The following is a 19753-nucleotide window of genomic DNA, read 5'->3' as shown; positions in this document are numbered from 1 at the left end:
CCCTCTAGAGACACGTTTTTGGCTTTGACTGTATACCACGCTGGGTTGTGTAGGTGGATTGCCCACTGACAGATGAGACCATCAACGGTCTTGGGGGGGGGGAGGTCACGTGCCAGGTCCCCTGTCCCGACATGGGCTGCTGCTTTCTGAGCCCCACGTGCCCTGGCCAGGCAGAGTCAGGCCCAACTGAGTCAGTCTCAATGGAGACTGATACATTGCTCCCTCTCTCTCCAGCCATATAGGTACAGGTTGCCCCACACTGCCAAGAGCCTGTCTGGTTGCCTAGAGTAGGGGCCCAGTGATGAGAGCAGGTGCTGGGGGATATACTGGGAGGAGGTCTGGCTGCCAGGTTTAGGAGAGCAATGGTGTTACTCCTGCTCAGGTAGCTGAGCCAGAGAAGCAGACCACAACTGGGAGAGCCCTCTAGGATCACCCTGTGAGGAGACGAAGTAGGTTGCGCCCCCTGCCACCAGCCTCTGGATCTGGTAGTGAGGAGGAGCAATAGTGGGAGGTCTGTAGAGTGGACTCCCACGCAGGGCCCTCCTTCTCCTGGCTCCTGTGATAGGAGCTCCTGTGATGTGCCTTGCCAGCCCCTGCCTTGTGCCTCAGTCAGTAATATGAACTGAAAAATCACACCGAACTCCAGGCCTCCCCCGTTTTCTTGTTTTGTCCCTCCTTCTCCATAAACCAGATGCTCTTGTGTTTCATCCGTAGGTTAGGTACTGGGATACAGTGGCCGGAAGGAGGAGTCCAGGCCATATGCTTAGGGCCTGGCCACAGAGCAGACAGGGCTTCACGCCTCTTGGGGCTGAGCAGGAGCCTGAGCCCAGTTTAAGGGCATTGGCTGGTGGAGAAACTGAGGCTCCAGGTAACCCTCTGAGCCGTAGGCAGACCCCAGAGCCTTGCTCAAGTCTTCCCCTCGGGCTGACTCACTGATGCATGCGACAAAGGAGGATATCATGGCAAGCAGACTCCAGGGCTGGCAAAACCCTCAGTGTCACCAGAGTGACTGCTGAGCTGCCCAGAATAGACCTTGCCCAGCTACCTGGGCTCTGAGGACTCACTTGAGTGGAGGGTGCCATTTGGAGGGTTGGGCTATGTCCTGCCCATTCATCACAGGGTGCCCTGTACACCCAAGTGAGGCTTCCAGTCCCCTTGGGATCCCACTTTCCTCTCCTCTTCAGAGGCCCCAAGATATCTTGCAATAAGTCATCCAATACTGGCTTGTGGTCCACCAAGGCCCCTTGATTGTTCCCCTACTTGGCCATTTCCACCCTTCCAGAGTCATGGGGTGTTACCTGCAGGACCAGCTGTTGCCAGGCCATTGGCAGGGGCTGCCCACTGCCCATACCACCACTGCCCATGCTGGGCTGCTGGGCACGCTCCAGCTGCAGGGCAACATGGCGCCGCTCCTGCTCCAGAGCTCGCGTCAGTCGCTCAAAGCGGGCCTCCTGCTCTTTCACCGAGGCCAGGATGCTGGCAGCTGAGTGCATGTTGCAGTCCTCCATGACCAGGATGCCAGCAGGCTGCAGGCAAAGCAGAGCAAGGTCAAGGTGGAGCCAGGACAGAGGCCTAGAGAGGCCATCATAGGCCTCTTGCCCAACCCACTCACAGATCATATGACTCACTCCCAGACCAGAGCATCCAGCTCTTCAGAGAGAAGCTGCATTGATTAAATTCTAAATTAAAAGCCATTAATCCGAGACAGGCCGGAAGCAGCCAGCTCCCTCCTTGCAGAGTGTGGGGCTCTGAGTTGGGAGCCCCTGCTTCCTGCCAGGCCCAGCAGAACCACTGACCGCGAGCGTCCAGGGCCCTCTGGGAAGGGAAGGGTAGGAAGAGCTGGTATGACCACCTCTCAGACCACCCAGGCCCTCTACTGCCCACAGCTCATGCCGGTTCATCCCAACCTCATGGGGCCAGCACAGGCCCAACTCACGGAGGCAGTGCTCCGGCCCAGAGAAGGTAGGGCCCACAACAGCTCGTGTGGCAGAGCTGGTGCCCCCGTGGGGAGGGAGAGAGAAGGCACTCCACAGCCACCAAGCGGGCAGGACCCCCTAGGCAGGTGAGGGGATGACAATGGCCTACAGACCAGCAGGTAGGCCTCCACTCACAGCCACACTGGCTGGGGACAAGAGTGCTATCTACCCGCATGACAGAGTAAAAATCTGGTTGAGATTCTGAACTCAGAAGCAGCCCATGCAGCTCATACTGGATAAGGAGGGAAGGTGGAGGGCAGGGCCCCAGGCATGTAAAGCCCCATCTGTAGGGAGAGCCCCAGGAGTGTGGGAAGGGGCAGCAGGGACTCAGCAGCTGCAGCCACACACCAGCACTCTCCTCGCTGCTGGCTCCCTGGCAGCCCAGCCTATGTGCTCTCCGTGAGCAACAAGAAGCAGGGGAAGGATATGGAGCACAGACCCGCTCACAACAACAGGCCAGCAGGTGGGGTGCGGGCCATGAGACCACATGGCTAGGCACTCGGGGTGCGGTGCGATGCCCAGCACTGCTCAGGGCCTCCTCCTGGCCCAGCCCACACCAGCCTGCTGAGGCTGACTCGACCGGCCCCAGGGCCCCTTCACAGCACAGGGCCTGAACTTAGAGACATGGTGCAGTAGGCAATACTCTCAGAGGGCCAGCTGCAAGAACAGAACCCTAGAAAGGAGGGGTTGGTGCTGGGCCTGGCCACTGGTACCAACTGAGCCAGGGACAGGGTTGGGGGGCATGTGTGGACACAGAGTTCAAGACACCATGGAGCCCAGCCCACTCTGAAGCTGGGGAAACCAGGCCCCATGAAGCAAGAGGCCAGCATAGGTCCCAGAAGCTAAGCTTCATTTTCCTCAACACCTGCCACACAAAGAAAACTGTCAGCGTGACCCAGCAGAGGGGCAGCAAGTCAGCATGTTGGGCTGGGAGAGGCGGTGACCATCTTGGGGGGAGGGGAGGCGTTTGGGTGGCAGAGGGGTTGAGGAAAGTATAGACTGGGTTCTGGGGCCAGCAAGGAGTAAGGGACAAAGAGCATGGCATGTCCACTGCTGTGTGCACACAGCCTCCTGGGCATACCCACCGCTACCTGGGTAGGGGCCCCAGAAGCACGCACCCCCACAGCTGGTACCACCCAACAGTAGAGTAGGACTGAGCCTGGTGGCCCCAAGTAGGCACGGTGGGGTCTTCCTCCCTGGGGGGCAGCCCAAGGTGGGGCAGGGGATGGAGCCGGGTCACTCGAGTCCTTGGTCGCAGCACGGGTCTCAAGACCCTAGGAGGCTGGGATCAGGACATCTGTGAGCCCTGTACCTAGGTGACTTTCCTCCTTCCTTGTGCCGAGACATGGGTTCCTGATTGACTTCAGGCTCCCCTTCAGACCAGGCCTAGGGGACAGCAGGGGACGGGCAGCCCCAGCCTCCAGCTCCACTGCCCTGGGCCTTCTAGCATGTTCCAGCTCTGGGGTCCAAGGAACCCCCTCATAAAGGGAGCCCACTTACTCTGGCTGGGGGCCAGCAAGAGGCCCAGAAATCTAAGGCTACAGGGAGCAACCCCACAATGACCTTCCCATTGCCCAGTTCTCTCAGCTGGAGCTAAATGACTGTGTGTCTCCCAGGAGACACCCCCAAACGCCAGCTGGCTTGGAGGAAGAATACCCTGTAGTCATCCATGAAGACCAAAGACTCTGGGTCTGGGGCCCAGGCTCTGTGCCCCAGCCTGAGGGTGCACCCCTCTCTCTGCCTGTAAGTGGGGAGGATGCTGGGCCTGTAGTCCACAGCCTCCTCACCTCAGTGGCCTTGAGGACAGGCCTAGGGTATGCAAGGTCCTAACATGGTGGCCTTCCTGGTTCCGCGGTGTACGGCTGCGCATAGGAGTGTGTGTGGGCACAGGCGAGCCAGGCCAGTGCTCCAGAGGGCAGCTTTTCTGATGGTAACTCAAAATATTAAAACAATAAATATGTGATGACATGAAAAGCAAACTGTACATGAGTTTTTTAAAGATTTTATTTATTTGAGAGAGAGAGAGAGAAAGAGAGAGAGAGCACAAGTGCACACACACACAAGCAGGAGGGTAGGGGAAGGAGAGGGAGAAGCAGACTCCCTGCTGAGCAGGGAGCCTGATGGACAGACTCGGGGCTCTATCCCAGGACCCTGGGATCATGACCTGAGCCAAAGGCAGTTGCTTAATGGACTGAGATCCCCAGACACCCCTATGCATGAATTTTTAAGATGGACCATGAAACTTTAAAGACATCATCCCCAGGGGGACATCAGGGAGGGGCCCAATCCTGGGCAGGGCCTGAGGCCAGCAGGGAAGCACCATGCTTGTGGGGGTCTTTGCTGACCCTTGCTCTCCTCTCTGGCCAGGGTTACCACAGCTTCCATTCACCTGGCAAGGGCTCCACACTGCCCATCAGGCAGAGCCCTCACAACCCTCAGCCAGACCCCAGCTTTGGCTTTGGACTGGCTTTGCAGTCCCTGATGGAGGCTGCTTCTCACCACACCCGACAGCCCAGGAACCAACATGCAGTGGAGACCCAGTCTCACTGACCCCGGATAGGAATGAAGGCAGTGAACCTGGGGTAAACCTACCTTTGCTTGGACATCCACCAGTGACCCCAGGTAGATAGATTGCTGAGTGGATGAAGGGATGAAAGGACAGGAGGCAAGATGGATGGGGAAATGGATAGGAGGGTGAGTAGGCAGGTGGTTGTGCGAGAGGATGGCGGTGGATGGAGTCAGATGGGCAGGTGAATGAGTAGGTTGGAAGTGGGTGGGTAGAGTCAGATGGGTGGATGAATGGGTGCGCGGGTAGATAAGAACAAGGCTCTGAAATGCTGCTAGGCAGGGGGATCATGGAGCTTGAGCACTCTGTGGCACAACTGTGGCCAACACTTGGGTCTATCAGGAAAGCAAAGACACCACCAGAGGAGCTAGGGGAAGACGCTGATCCTTCCCCCAAAACCTAAACCCACATTTGACGTCTTCCTGCTGAACCAGACATTCTTCCTCACGAGGAGTCGAGCCAAACCCTGCTCCAGAAAATCAAATTATGGGGCCTGAGTCCAATCTGGGTTGAGGAATTAGAGGAATTTCCTAAGGGTCAGGCCGGCAGGGGGAGGCAGGCCGGAGGCCTGGGCTCCAGTCCCGACTCCTCGTCAGCCATCTGTTGGCCCACTGCCAGTTGTCCCCAAGAGCGGGAAGAGAGGACTGGCCACTGGTTGAAACCCATTCTGCTCCTCCCACCCCCCACCCGCCACCCTCCACCTAGATAGGGAAGTGGTGTGAGCAGCAGAACCCTGGCCTGGTGGTTCCAAGGCCCTCTTTGCCCAGGAGGGCATCATGTCTCCTACCCTCCACACTGCCAGCATGGAGACCTGCTCCAAACACTGCTGGCCAGGCTTCATGGGGGCCCATCTTTACCCTGTCACCGTACTATGATCAGACAGTGCCCACAGCTGCAGGGATAGCCTCTGGTCAGCCCACAAGGATGGGCACTGGGCCACCGTTGGAGGCGGCCAGGGCCGGGGAGTTCACACAGGGCAGAGTCCACGTCTGTCCAAACCCAGCAGGACCGCAGTGCTGCTTGGAAGTCAGTGTAAGGCTGGGGTGTCTGGGCGGGACAAGGCTATTCTTACCCTCAAAGCAGTGGGACAAACTGCCAAGGAAAGACAGACCAGCTCAGCTTTATAAGAACAAAGCATTTCTGTACATCCTCGCAAAACAGCATCACATGCTGTGGTTTAAGGTGGTTTTGTTTTTGAAGGGACACCATTTAGAGTAACATATGCGGAGAGCATTTCAGATGAAAGGCAATGGCTTTACTTCTAGACCTTGACTTCATCACGGCAGAAGCTGGTGAGGGGCGCCTAGGGAGGCATCACACCAGCCCCTCTACTGTTGTGCATTTGCAATTTTCCAAAATAGAAAGCAGGAGAAAAAGATATAAAGACAACGAAAAGACAATCAACACATGGACATCAAGTCTTTGTGACACCCAGCAGTAAAGTGACACCCTTCATCTATAAAGCACACTTGCAAATCCATAAGGAAAAACCAGAACCCCAACTCCAATTGAGTAAAGGCCATAAACGAGCAATGTGGCCAGAGATGTAAGATGCAAAGCAATGACCGTGGAAAACAGCAAGTGATCCCACGCCCTGCGGAAAGACTATAGGGAGAAGCACCTCAGGTCTAGGTGGCAGAGTTCTGTACCCACCGGTGTTGCCAGGGCTCAGGGAGGGGCCTAGTTCCTGCTACAGCTGAAGGTAAGGAAGAGACGGAAAAGCAGTTGCCTGTCCCAGCAGGCAGACAAGTGAAGGATGCGGCCTGGGAATTCAGCTCCCCAGGGGCCAAGGCAGTGCCACCTGTGGGCTGAGGAAAGCAGAAGGATTTCCAGGGACAGAATGGTAATTGGATTCAGCCTGGAAATTAAATTCTCCCAGCAGAGGAGGCACCCCTGTTGCAAGGGACCAGATTCCCTGGTGGGGGCGGGTGTGGGATAGATGGCCCCTTAGTGACCTGCCCCCAGGTTGTCCAGCACACATCTGATCATCATATGGAGGACGACTTGCATGTGCAAGGAGAACAATCGGGGGAGGGGGGGCTCTTCCCCTGTGCCACTGGGGTATCCTAGGTCAAGTGCAGGCCAGGTCCATGGCAGTGCTACCTAGCCCCAGGACAGGTACGCTGCTGGGCAGGTGGTCCAGAAGGGCCAGGGGCTATGGTGGTACTGATGAAGGAGGCTCAGGGTCAAGTCAAGGCAGGGACACTTGTGGGGACCCAGAGTGCCTGAGGTCTGGGAACTGAGAGTCTAGAGCTGGGAGTATCAGCCAGACATGGCAGACAGGCCTCGCTCTGGCGGGGGTGCAGGCAGAGACAGGTGAATATCCCAGCTGCTGCCCCTCCTTGGTGGGAGGCCTGAGCTACAGGGAGCCATCACGAGAAGCACCTAAAGGGGTGGCCCAAGATTCCCACTGGGACAGGTTACAGACTCTTGCTCCCTGTGCCAACTGAGGCACTCCCAGAGTCTCCTTGGTTCCCTGGGAACTGCCTCTGTCAGAACTCATGGGATGGAGCCCTTTCTCTCTCCTGGCCATTGTGGCGGCTGCTCTTGGTTGGGGCCGTCCCACACCTGAGGCAGGAAGATGGTGGCCGCAAAGAAGACCAAAAAGCCTCTGGAGTTAATCAACTCTAGGTTCCAGCTCATTATGAAAAGTGGAAAGTACGTGCTGGAGCAGACTTTGGGGGCACCTGGGTGGCTCAGTGGGTTAAGCCGCTGCCTTCAGCTCAGGTCATGATTTCGGGGTCCCGGGATCAAGTCCCGCATCGGGCTCTCTGATCAGCAGGGAGCCTGCTTCCTCCTCTCTCACTCTCTTCCTGCTGGCAAAACGAAGCTGGTCATCCTCGCCAACAACTGCCCAGCCTTGAGGAAATCTGAAATAGAATACTACGCCATGTTGGCCAAAACTGGTGTCCATCACTACAGTGGCAATAACACTGAATGGGGTACAGCATGTGGGAGGTACTACAGAGTATCATTGATCCAAGTGATTCTGATACCATTAGAAGCATGCCAGAACAGACTGGTGAAAAGTATATCACGCAGAATTTTTCCTTAATAAAACTGGCCACAGCTTGTTTTAAAAACAAAAAACAAAAACAAACAAACAAGAACTCATGGGATGGGGATGGACAGCTCTCCCCCAGGTCCCAAGCTGGGGTTCAGGGGAGCCCCCTTGCTATCCCTCCAGTAGCAGACTCACATTCCAGCTGCAGCCACAGCCCCACAGTGATACCTTGCAGGCTCCAAGTGTGGGGTGTGGGCAAAGAGGATTCACCTCCTCGGCCGTCCCTGTAGCAGCCAGCCCAGGGACACCCCAAGGTCCCCAGGGCTGGGGAGCTGTGGAGCTCCAGATAGGGAAGGTAGGGGCTGGCAGTCACAGTGCCCTCTCTACTTGCACCAGCAGCCCACCCACTCTACCTCAGCCATGACAGGCGAAACTGGGGAGCAAGGGAGGGGTCAAGCCCCAGAGTATCCTACTGTCTGAGGTGGGCTGGCCGGCTGCTTCCAAGGTCAATGCCACCGAGATCCCCTGAGTGGCCTCCCCTCAACCCTTCAAGCAGAGGCTCACACTCTTCCCATCCCCCACTCCATCTCAAGGACAGCAGAGCAGCTTGGCTGGGCCAGTTCTGAGGACCCAGGCTCAGAGTCCCACCCTACCCTACCCTGGGGCAGGCATAGGAACCAAGGCATTCCCGAGGAGGGGGCTGAGCCTCAAAGCCAGACTGGGACCACAAGCAGACAGATCTGACTGGCACCAGAGCCTGGGAGCTCAGCCCCTATCAAGGGGCCAAGGTGTCCATGAAGCGTCCTGAAAGCCCCACTAAAGCACAGCTGGAAGGCTGTCTAGCCAGGCCAGGCCAAGGGTGGCAGGGAGGCAAGTGCAGCAGTCACCCACGCTGGCTCCTGGCCTGTGTACGCTAGGAACGCCCTTTCCCCCCAAGACGGTGGACCTCCTTCTTCCTGGCCCCCTCTGTCACCATGGCAACACCCAGGCTTCTCAGTGAGGGACAGAGCCTCTTTGTGGTGGCACAAAGCCCCTTTGAGGGGCAGTAGAGGTGCAGTCCCTAGGAGCCTGTGGCCAATAAGCCTTTGGGGGGTGAGGCAGGGCCCCTCGGCCCAGTCACTCTCCTTCTGGGTTGTACAGCCAAGGAAGCTAGGGTGGCAAAGTCTGTTGATTAGCAGCTGGGACCGATTCCCCCCCCACACACACACACCCAGTGCCACCTGCCCTAGCTGCCCACAGAAGGGTCCCTGGGAGGAGCCCCAGGGCTGCCTGCTAGAGTCTGGGGGATTTCCAAAACTTTCCCATCAATTTGAGAAGAAACATGCTCACCTAGATAAGAGGAAAAGGGACAGGCAGTGGGGAAAACTCCCACCTGATGGGAACCAAGCCAGGCTCAGGACCCAGTGGGAACTGGGTATAGGAAGTCCTTGGGGGGTGAACAGGTCCAATGACAGCAAGTCTGGCACCAGGTCCACTAAGGGGGCTGCGCATGGCACCCAGACCTACCCCAGCTCGCTATCCCCTGCTTCTCTCGCCTGGCTTCCCCTGCTGCAAGGAGTCCCCATCTTTGCCTGCCTTCCCCCGGGGGAGAATGCAGCTGGCCCTGAGTTGTGGTCTGGGGCTGGCCTGCTGCAGCCACATCCTCAAGACAGACTTGGACAAGAGGAGAACCTGAGAGCAATGCGGACCTGGTGTCGGAGCCCAGCACAGAGAACTCCTCCCCCAACGCCAGCAAGCCTGCCCCATCAGGGGCCTCGCTCACCCTACCAGACGCCCAGCCCTGGAAACCCTCCCCATCCCATCCAGCGGGTCCCTGCTACCCTGATGGCTGCTGACCAGGCACTTGGCAGTGCCCCTGCATGCTGGGCGCCCTGCCCGGCAGCCCTCCCCAAGCAACCTCAGCCTGACCCACGGCAGCTTTGCTAACTAAGCCGCTGGGGTGGGGGTCATGGCCCCTGGGGCAGCAGCACGAGGCAGAGCTGACCCCGGGAGAGATCAGTCCCTTTGTGGGTAGATCTACGCAGGTCCTGGGGAGGCTGCCAAGGGGCCAACCCTGACACGGTGGTGCCCCTCTGAGTCAATAAGCACCCCCTAACTCCCTCGCCTCACCCTCCCTGCCTGCTTTTCCCATCACATTCCTGCCTGCTGTTTGTGGGCACCAGTATGCCTGCACTGGACCAAAATCAGCAATACCAGGTCAATTCTCACCACAGCCCTGGGAGGGAGCAGATGAGGGGGGACCTCTAGCAAAGGGGGCTTCCAACAAAGACCAGCCCAGGTTCTTGCCATCCAGGGAGACGAGGCCTGGGGCTCAGCAGGATTGGCTTCAGCCTCCAGAAAGAGGTTCCCTGGGAAGAATGAGATGGGTCCAGAAACGGGCCACTCCTTCCCTTCCTCCTCAGGAACAACACTGGGGACTCAAGCACGGAGACTCCACGAGGCTTTGCCAGCACAGCACCCATGGCCCAGCACCTGGGATAGGGCCAACAAGCTCCACAGGTGGCAGGAAGGCCCTCCAGCTGCCGTGGGCACAGGTGGGATGGCTGTGGCCATCCGGTTCTGGATGGGTCAGAGGTGAGTGTGGGCGAGAGAGCAGGGTCCGCCCTGGGGAGGGAGGTTCCAGGCCCTTCCAGCCTTGCTCCTGGCTGGCAGCATCCAAGGGCCAGGTCCCCCCTAGTCTGCTCTTGCCCAGAGCCAACAAGCAGGTGACCACAGCCAGCTCTGGCTTCTCCTGGGCCCCCAGGCACATCTTTCCCTTCCAGAAGCTTAGCTGGACACCAGCCTTGCTGCTCCTAACCCCCTCTCCAGGCTGGGAGCCAGCTCAGCTGCTCCCGAAGCTCATGAGTGCCCATGGCAACAAGTCCAGACACCACCAACCTCCCGCCAGTAACAAACTCCTCCCTTTTACATGCAAATGACTCAGTGGGAAAGGGCAGGGGGCTCCACCTCACCCCCACCAAGCACAGACTTTAGGGTCTCCTCTGGCTCCTCCCACACATACCAGGAGAGCCTCCAGGGAGCTGACTTTGTCTCTGTCTCCTCCCTGCCCAGAGGCAGTGGGAGCACTGCAGGAGGGAGGCCTATCATTTGGGGACCTCCCAAAACTCACCTGCAGGCACATGTGGCAGCCACCCCTACATGCACATGCACACAGGGAGGGATGATGCCCCCATAGGACACCCACACCAGCCATGCGGTGTGCCCACTGCCCACTCAACCACAGTTGCCCCATGGACCTCACTTGCCCCAGTGGACAACAGGTGGTGGGTGGCCCGAAGGTCCTGCCAGGTCCTTGTTGCGGGAGGGGAAGGGAGGATGAGTGCTCCGTAGCCACTGTGGCTCCTGGTAAGGATCAGCGTCCTATGCAGACCCCGTTCCTGTCCTGAACTCCCCATCAGGAGCCTGATGGGCTGCCCCCCATCAGGACCTCAGAGGCCAGGCCTGTCTGAGACATCCAGTCTGCACATGGCTCCAGCCTCGGGTCCACACCAAAGCCTGTCTGTGACAGGTGAGGGTGGCTGGGCCACAGACCCTGGACAGAGGCACCCAACCAGCACAGAGCTGCCCACAGCACACCAGCACCCAGGGCAAATCCTCCTGCCTTTGGAGGACCTGAGGGAGTGGCTCTTGGCTAACTCGTATTTAGCACACTTATGAGGGCAAGTACTAGGGAATGGCCGACATGTGTCCTCCAAAGATGGAAGACGGTGTTGAACCAATGAACTGGGAACAGACCACAGAGGAAAGGCGTGATCACAAATGGTGAGGCCCCCGTGGAGACTTAAAGAAAGCTGGGGCAGAGGCGGTGAAGGGCAAGACAGGGGGTCCCCACAGCAAATCTGCACACAGGGAGGCAGCGGAAAGCAAACTCAGGCCAGTCCTTCCAGAGCCACAGAAAATGACATGCAGCTGATGAAAGAGCGAAGCCAAGATATGTGGAAACTAACCACCACATCGCAAAAATCCCCTGCGGGAGAAAGAGCAGAGCGGCACCCACAAAACAGAAACCTCCACCACCACCCTCAAGAGAGGAGGCCTCTAGTGGGCTTGTCAGTGTACAGGTGGGAATCGAAGCTTTCCAAACCAGCTCAGAAAAGTGTGGATGCATCTCTTTCTGCAATTTACGATTCCATTCCATTTTACGATTGCATTTAGGCTGAGGATTCCCCACACCCTGCCCATTTACTAAATGCTTGAGGTCAGCTCCGCAGCGTGGGAGGGCGGTGCACTTGGCCCGACCTGCCAGCACAGCCCGGTGCCTCAAACATTCCATGGCGCGATGCTGTCCACATCCCGGAGAGGCCGCACCGTCCATCCACAGATGTCAACCGTGCATCCTGTCGCCCACTCACCATCTCTTGTGCTGCAGACACTCCTATGGCAAGGAACAGCTGACAGCTTTGTTCAACAAGATGCCTGGCCTCGGGGCGCCTGGGTGGCTCAATGGGTTGGACCTCTGCCTTCGGCTGGGGTCATGATCTTAGGATCCTGAGATCAAGCCCCACGTCGGGCTCTGCAGGGAGACTGCTTCCCCCCCCCCCTCTGCCTGTTGCTCTGCCTACTTGTGATCTCTCTGTCAAATAAATAAATGAAATTTAAAAAAAAAAAAAAAAAGATGCCTGGCCTCCTTAACTCAACATCACTAAAAACGTGTGAACCTCGTGCTCTGAAATTTCTTAAGGAAACTTCAGGGTGAAATTCCCTGATTTTCAGAGTCATGATCTGCCATTCACATGACGGGTCTTTCTCTGGGAGGGAGCAACGAGGGCTCACTGGGAGCTCTGGACAGCCTGGAGAAGTCCAGGCTAACCCCATTATTTCAGCTGGGAGTCACCCCACCACAGGCAGAAGTTCCAGACCCCATGTCTCGGGGAACAAGGGCTGCTGAGAGGCTGAAATGGATTTTCCAGCAAGGCCCTGATACTCTGCGTGCCTTACGAGGACTTCAGCTGTCCTTAGCCATCCTTTGCAAGCTGCCTGTGGGGAGTATTTTTACCTTCTCAGGGTATCTGTGGATCTGTGGACTGATGAGTGTAAGAGACTAGGTATGAAAAAAAAAGGGGAGATTAGGTATGAATCCATGGAATGCAAAACAAAATCCAACCAAGTCAAAAAGAGCAATAATAACAAACCCAAACACCACACACACACAGACTCACATACACAATACAAACTCACAAAAGTTATGACATCGTGGATGTGTTCATTAACCAGACAGCAGGAACCCTTTCACAATGTATTTGTATATTCTATCACCATTCTATCACCATGACATGCAAGTAGCTTATAGATTTGTCAATTATACTCAGTGAAACTAGAAAAAAAAAATGAAGAAAGACAAAGGAACATTTTTAGCTACCTTAATTTTACAAATTCAGTTGCTTAAAAATAAACTTGAAAAATATAAAAAAAAATTAATAACACAAAAAAACCCTCTCTTGTGTTCAGTATGTCTCTACTCTGTATAATATTTTTAAATAAAAAGATTATAAGAGAATACTGTGAACAATTATACACCAACAAATTGCATAACCTAGAAGAAATGAACAAATTCCTAAAAACACACACACTACCAAAACTGACCCATGAAGAAACATAACCTGAGCAGACTTTTAACTAGCAGGGAGAATGAATCAGTAATCAAAACCCTCCCATGAAGGCCCAGGACCAGACGGCTTCACTAGTGAATTCTAACAAATACTCAAAGAGGAGTTAACATTAATCTTCAAACCATCCCCAAAAATTGACAAGCAAGGAAATACTGACTCATTCTACAAGGCTGGAATCACCCTGATACCAAAGCCATAAAAGAAAACTATGCTTCAACAGCCCTTTTCTGAAAACTGATGCAAAACTCTTCAACAAAGGGGATCTGGGTGGCTCAGGTCATGATCCCAGGGTCCTGGGATGGAACCCAGCATCTGGTTCCCTGCTCTGCAGGGAGCCTGCTTCTCTCTCTCCCACTCCCCCTGCTTGTATTGTTCCTGCTCTCACTGTCTCTCTCTTTGTCAAACAAATAAAATTAAAAAAAAATTTTTTTTCAACAAAATACCAGCTTACTGAATTCAGCAGTACAAAGGATTATACACCAAAACCAAGTAGGATTTATTCCTGAATTCAAGGATGGCTCAACATATGAAAATTAACTGACATAATGCCCTGTATATTAACAAAATAATGGGGGGAGATGATAATTTCAATTGATACCTAAAATACATTTGACAGAATTTAACATTCTCCTATGATATAAACATAAAACAAACTAGGAATAGAAAGAAATACATTGACATGATAAAGGCTATAGAGAACAAAGGACTTCATACTACATATGCTACAAATTATATTGTACATACACCACAGCTTACATCAGACCCAATAATGAAAGAGTTAAAGCTTTTCTCCCAAGATCAAGAATAAGACAGGTATGCTCATATGGCTATCAGACACATGAATAAATGTTCGTCATCACTAATCAGGGAGATTCAAATTAAAGCCACACTGAGATACCACCTTACACCAGTTAGAATGGCCAAAATTAGCAAGTCAGGAAACAACATGTGTTAGAGAGGATGTGGAGAAAGGGGAACCCTCTTACACTGTTGGTGGGAATGCAAGTTGGTGTAGCCACTTTGAGAACAGTGTGGAGATTCCTTAAGAAAATAAAAATTAGAGGGGCGCCTGGGTGGCTCAGTGGGTTGAGCCTTTGCCTGTGGCTCGGGTCATGATCTCAGGGTCCTGGGATCGAGCCCCACTTCGGGCTCTCTGCTCAGCAGCGAGCCTGCTTCCCCCTCTCTCTCTGCCTGCCTCCCTGCTTATTTGTGATCTCTCTATCTCTCTCAAATAAATAAATAAAATCTTAAAAAAAAAAAAAAAAGAAAAGAAAAGAAAAATAGAGCTTCCCTATGACCCTGCAATTGCACTACTAGGTATTTACCCCAAAGATACAGATGTAGTGAAAAGAAGGGCCATCTGTACTCCAATGTTTATAGCAGCAATGGCCACGGTCACCAAACTGTGGAAAGAACCAAAATGCCCTTCAACGGACTAATGGATAAGGAAGATGTGGTCCATATACACTATGGAGTATTGTGCCTCCATCAGAAAGGATGAATACCCAACTTTTGTAGCAACATGGACGGGACTGGAGGAGATTATGCTGAGTGAAATAAGTCAAGCAGAGAGAGTCAGTTATCATATGGTTTCACTCATTTGTGGAGCGTAACATATAACATGGAGGACATAGGGAGATGGAGAGGAGAAAGGAGTTGAGGGAAACTGGAAGGGGAGGTGAACCACGAGAGACTATGGACTCCGAAAAACAATCTGAGGGGTTTTGAAGGGGTGGAGGGGGTGGGAGGGTAGGGGAGCCAGGTGGTGGGTATTATGGACAGCACATATGGCATGGAGCACTGGGTGTAGTGCATAAACAATGAATTCTGTTACGCTGAAAAGAAATTTTAAAAAAAGAATAAGACAGGTATGCTGCTTTTGCCACTTCTGTTCAAGTCCTCTTCTATTAGAAATCTCAGATCAGTAAGGCAACAGAGAGAAATAAAAGGTATCCAAATGGGAAAGGAAAATGTGAAATTTTGTTTGCAGATAATATGATCTTAAATGCAGAAAATCGTAAAGATTACACACACACACTCTCAGAACTAATAAACCAGTAAAGTTGTAGGGTAAAAAATCAATGAACAAATCACTTACAATGAAAAATCTGAAAAGGAAATTAAGAAAACGATTTCAGTTACAATAGCATCAAGAAGAACAAAAAACTGAAAGATAAACTTAACTAAGTTGAGGAAAGACTTGCACACTGAAAACTACAAACCTTGCTGAAAGAAATTAAAGATACCTACATACACAAACGGAAAGACATTTTTATGCGTATGGAATGGAAGACTTGATATTGTTAAAATGCCAATATTACCCAAAGTGATCTACCAATTTAATTCAGTCCCTATCAAAATCATTTTTTACAAAATCATTTTTTACAGAAAGCAAAAACTCCATCCTAAAATCCATGAGGAATTTCAAAAATCCTGAACCGCTAAAACAATCATAAAAAAGAACAAAGTTAGGGGTCTCACTGAAATCACTCCTGATTTCAAAGTTTATTACAAAGCTTTAGTAATGAAAACAGTGTTGTCATGGCATAAAGGCAGAAATAGATCAATGGAACAGAATAAAAATAAATCTTTACATATATATATAAAATCAACTATTTTTTACAAGGTTGTCAAGACCATTCAATGGGGGAAAGCATTGTCTTTTCAACAAATGGTGCTAGGAAAACTGGATATCCACATGGAAAAGAATAAAGTCATAAGCTTTTTATAACATGTGCAAAAATTAAAAATGCATCAAAGATCTAAACATAAGAACTTGAGGGCGCCTGGGTGGCTCAGTGGGTTAAGCCGCTGCCTTCGGCTCAGGTCATGATCTCAGGGTCCTGGGATCGAGTCCCGCATCGGGCTCTCTGCTCAGCAGGGAGCCTGCTTCCTCCTCTCTCTCTCTCTGCCTACTTGTGATTTCTCTCTGTCAAATAAATAAATAAAAATCTTTAAAAAAAAATTTAAAAAAAAAATAAATAAACATAAGAACTTGAAAGTATAAAACTCTTAGAAGAAAACATAGGGGGAAAGCTTTATGATGTTGGATTTGGCAATGATTTCCTGAATATGATGCCAAAAGCATAGGCAAGAAAAGTAAAAATAGGTAAATCGAACCCTATCAAAATTAAAAACTTCTGTTCAAGTGACACAATCAGCAGAGTAAAAAGGCAATGCAGAGAATGGCAGAAACATTTGTAAATCATGTATCTGATACATGACTGATAACTTCCAAAATACATAAACAACAGCAGCAAACAAACAACCCAGTTAAAAAAACAGGGAAAAGATTTGAGCAGACATTTCTTTAACGAAGATACATAAATGGCCAAGTATATGAAAAGATGCCCAATATTACTAATGTTAGGGAAACGCAAATCAAAAGCACAGTGAAATGTTGTCTTACACCCATTAGATGGCTACTCTCCAAAACACAAAATAGCAGGTTTTGGTAAGGATGTGGAGAAATTGGTGCTCTTGGACACAGCTGGTGGGATGTAAAATGGCACAGGCGCTAAGAAAATCAATATGGTGGTTCCTCAGAAAGTTAAAAATAGAAACACTGAAAAAAAAAAAAAAGAAATACTGTATGACCAAGCAATTCCCCCTCTGAGTATATATACGAAAGAGGTGAAAGCGCAGTGTTGAAGAGGTATTTAACACTCAAGCTCATAACAACGTTATTCACAATAGCCAAAAGGCAAAGCAACTCAAGTGCCTACCAACAGATGAATGGATAAACAAAATGTGATACACACTTACGGATCATGGAATGTTACTATCAATGGAAGATGATTCCACCCTTAAAAGGAAGGAAATTCTGACACGTGATGTAACATGAGGAATCTTGAGAAATCATGCTAAGTGAAATAATCCAGTAATAAAAAGACAAATGCTGTATTGGGCTACTTTTATGAGTCATCTAAATGAGTCACATTCCTAGAAAGACAACATAGAATGGTGGTTCCAGGGGCTGGGGAAAGGGGGTAATGGGTTCATTAATGGATACAGAGGGTCAATTTTGCAAGATGAAAAAGTTCTGGAGGTTGGCTGCACAACAATATGAATATACCCAGTGATACAGAATGAGACTTTGAAGAATGGGTATGATGGTAAATTTGGTGTATTTTACCAAGTAAAAATAGAAATTTATTTTTTATTTTTTATTTATTTATTTTTTAAAGATGTTATTTATTTATTTGACAGAGATCACAAGTAGGCAGAGAAAGGAGGAAGCAGGCTCCCTGCTGAGCAGACAGCCCAATGCAGGGCTCGATCCCAGGACCCCAGGATCATGACCCAAGCTGAAGGCAGAGGCTTTAACCCACTGAGCCACCTACACACCCCTAAAAGTATAAATTTAAAAAGAGCCATCTTGTGGCTCTTAGAATATGCAAAACATTCTTTTAAATAAGTAGAAAAAGATAAAAATTTAAGCACACAGGGCACCCTTGTGGTTCAGATGGTTAAGCATCTGCCTTTGGCTTAGGTCATGATCCTGGGGTCCTGGGATCAAGTCCTGCCTCAGGCTCCCTGCTCCTTGGGGAGCCTGCTTCTCCTTCTGCCTCTGCTTCTCTCTTTCTCTCTCTGTCTCTCATGAGTAAATGAAATCATTTAAAAAAATGTTAATCGGCGCCTAGGTGGCTCAGTTGGTTGGGCAACAGCCTTCAGCTCAGGTCACGGTCCCCAGGTCCTGGGATCGAGTCCCACATCGGGCTCCCGGCTCCAAGGGGAGTCTGCTTCTCCTTCTGACCTTCTTGCCTCTCATGGTCTCTCTCACTGTCTCTCTCTCAAATAAATAAATAAATAAATGTTAATCATACAAAGCTGACTATTTACAAACAGTGAAATATATATTCAAACTTCACACATAAAAATATATGGGTTGTAAAATGGTGCTTATTGGGGCCAAGGATGGGGAAATGGGAGATGCAGGTCAAAGGAGATAAGGAAGATATCTTCTAGTTATATGGTAATTTCCAGGGATCTAATGTACTGCATGGTGACTATAATTGACAACATTGGATTATATACTTAGAAGTTGCTATAAGAGAAATTCCTATGTTTAATATTCTCATTATAACAACAAAACAATGGTAATTTATGTGAGATGAAAGATGTGTTAACTAATCTTATTGTGGTAAACATTTTGTAATACATATATGTACCAAATCATCACAATGCATCATAATCCCACACAGTGTTATATGTCAATTTTATCTCAATAAGCTGGGGGGAAACAGCCAAAGCTATACTCAGAGGCAAATTCACAGCTTTAAATACTTTCATTATTAAACAGTAAAGAATGACTATGAATACAAGTGTATCAGGGCTGAATGAAAAATGCTAAAACATCCTTGTAACAAGCTCCCTGTTCTCTATCTCTAAAGCTCTCCCAGGAGTAATACCCAATTACTAACAGAAAATCAACAACATAAATGATTCCAAAATACATTTTTTTAAAAGAATGAATATGAATAAACTAGGACAAACCTAAAATAGTTAGCACACAGGTATCTAAGTCCCCAAACCAAGATTCCTATTGAAATGACCAATGCATTTCTTTTTTTTTTTTTTAAGATTATTTATTTATTTATTTGACAGACAGAGATCACAGGTAGGCAGAGAGGCAGGCAGAGAGAGAGGAGGAAGCAGGCTCCCTGCGGAGCAGAGAGCCCGATGTGGGGCTCAATCCCAGGACCCTGGGATTATGACCTGAGCCGAAGGCAGAGGCTTTAACCCACTGAGCCACCCAGGCACCCCTGACCAATGCATTTCTGAATACCTTTGACATGGCAGAAATAGAAATTTCTCATAGATGTAGTTCAGAGAGGACAGGACTTAGAGAAGATGCAGAAAATCAGCCTGTGAGCCCAGGATCATGCTATGAAGTGCAGTCCCCAGCTCTCAGGCCTCTGCATGGGCCAAACATCACAACAAATCTAAGACCTCCCCTGCCACCACGTGTGGTACCCAATGTGAGGGGGTTGATGGGGAAAGTGACCCCCTTGGCCTCTGCTGGGTTATAGGCCAGAGCTAAGTGGTTGCCGGCCAGCATCTGGCACATGGCAGGCACTCAATTCGTTTCTGTCACAAGAAGGAAGCAAGGACGAACAGCCAGAAAACAGCATCTAGACCAACAGAGTACTGTGCCTCCCAGGCCTAGGCGGCACTGAGGAACCCGAGCACGTGTTCCATAGGGAGGCCGATTTTTGTGAAAAACTGGAGAATTGTCAGGAGAAGGACTGCCATGGGCTCCTGAAGACTTAGGAGAATGCTGCCTTGCTGAGAGCATCTCTGCATCTAGAATGATGCAGGGAGTGGGTCCAGAGAGACCCTCACTGAGACAGTGCCTGCCAAGTCCGGAGGTGGGTACAGCAAGGAGCAGGGCTGCGGGTGTCACAGGGACCAGATGTGGCTTTTGTCCTTGAGGCCATGGGGGATCTCACAGGGGGGAAACCAGATAAATATTGGCTAAAGGAGTAAGCAAGAGGGGGCGCCTGGGTGGCTCAGTGGGTTAAGCCTCTGCCTTTGGTTCGGGTCATGGCCTCGGTCCTGGGATCGATCCCCACATTGGGAATCCCTGCTCAACACG

The 19753-nt window shown here is 51.1% G+C and overlaps 1 protein-coding gene and 1 pseudogene across 11 annotated transcripts in view; one reads left to right on the top strand and one right to left on the bottom strand.

The window, feature by feature from the left end:
• ARVCF (ARVCF delta catenin family member) overlaps positions 1-19753 on the bottom strand; it is a 75826-nt gene that overhangs the window by 40846 nt on the left and 15227 nt on the right. For 10 of the 11 annotated variants that reach the window (XM_059140299.1, XM_059140291.1, XM_059140293.1 and 7 more), the window contains exon 3: positions 1299-1526. The exons of the other annotated variant lie outside the window; for it this stretch is intronic. In XM_059140299.1, coding sequence (XP_058996282.1) covers positions 1299-1508 — 210 coding nt within the window. In that variant the 5' untranslated portion in view covers positions 1509-1526. The remainder of the gene's footprint in view (positions 1-1298; positions 1527-19753) is intronic. 11 annotated transcript variants of the gene reach the window in all.
• On the top strand, positions 6589-7992 carry LOC131811623 (large ribosomal subunit protein eL30-like; annotated as a pseudogene).

This window comes from Mustela lutreola, chromosome 11 (assembly GCF_030435805.1).
Source record: "Mustela lutreola isolate mMusLut2 chromosome 11, mMusLut2.pri, whole genome shotgun sequence".
Lineage (NCBI taxonomy): Eukaryota > Metazoa > Chordata > Mammalia > Carnivora > Mustelidae > Mustela > Mustela lutreola.
This window is presented reverse-complemented; position numbering and strand designations above follow the sequence as displayed.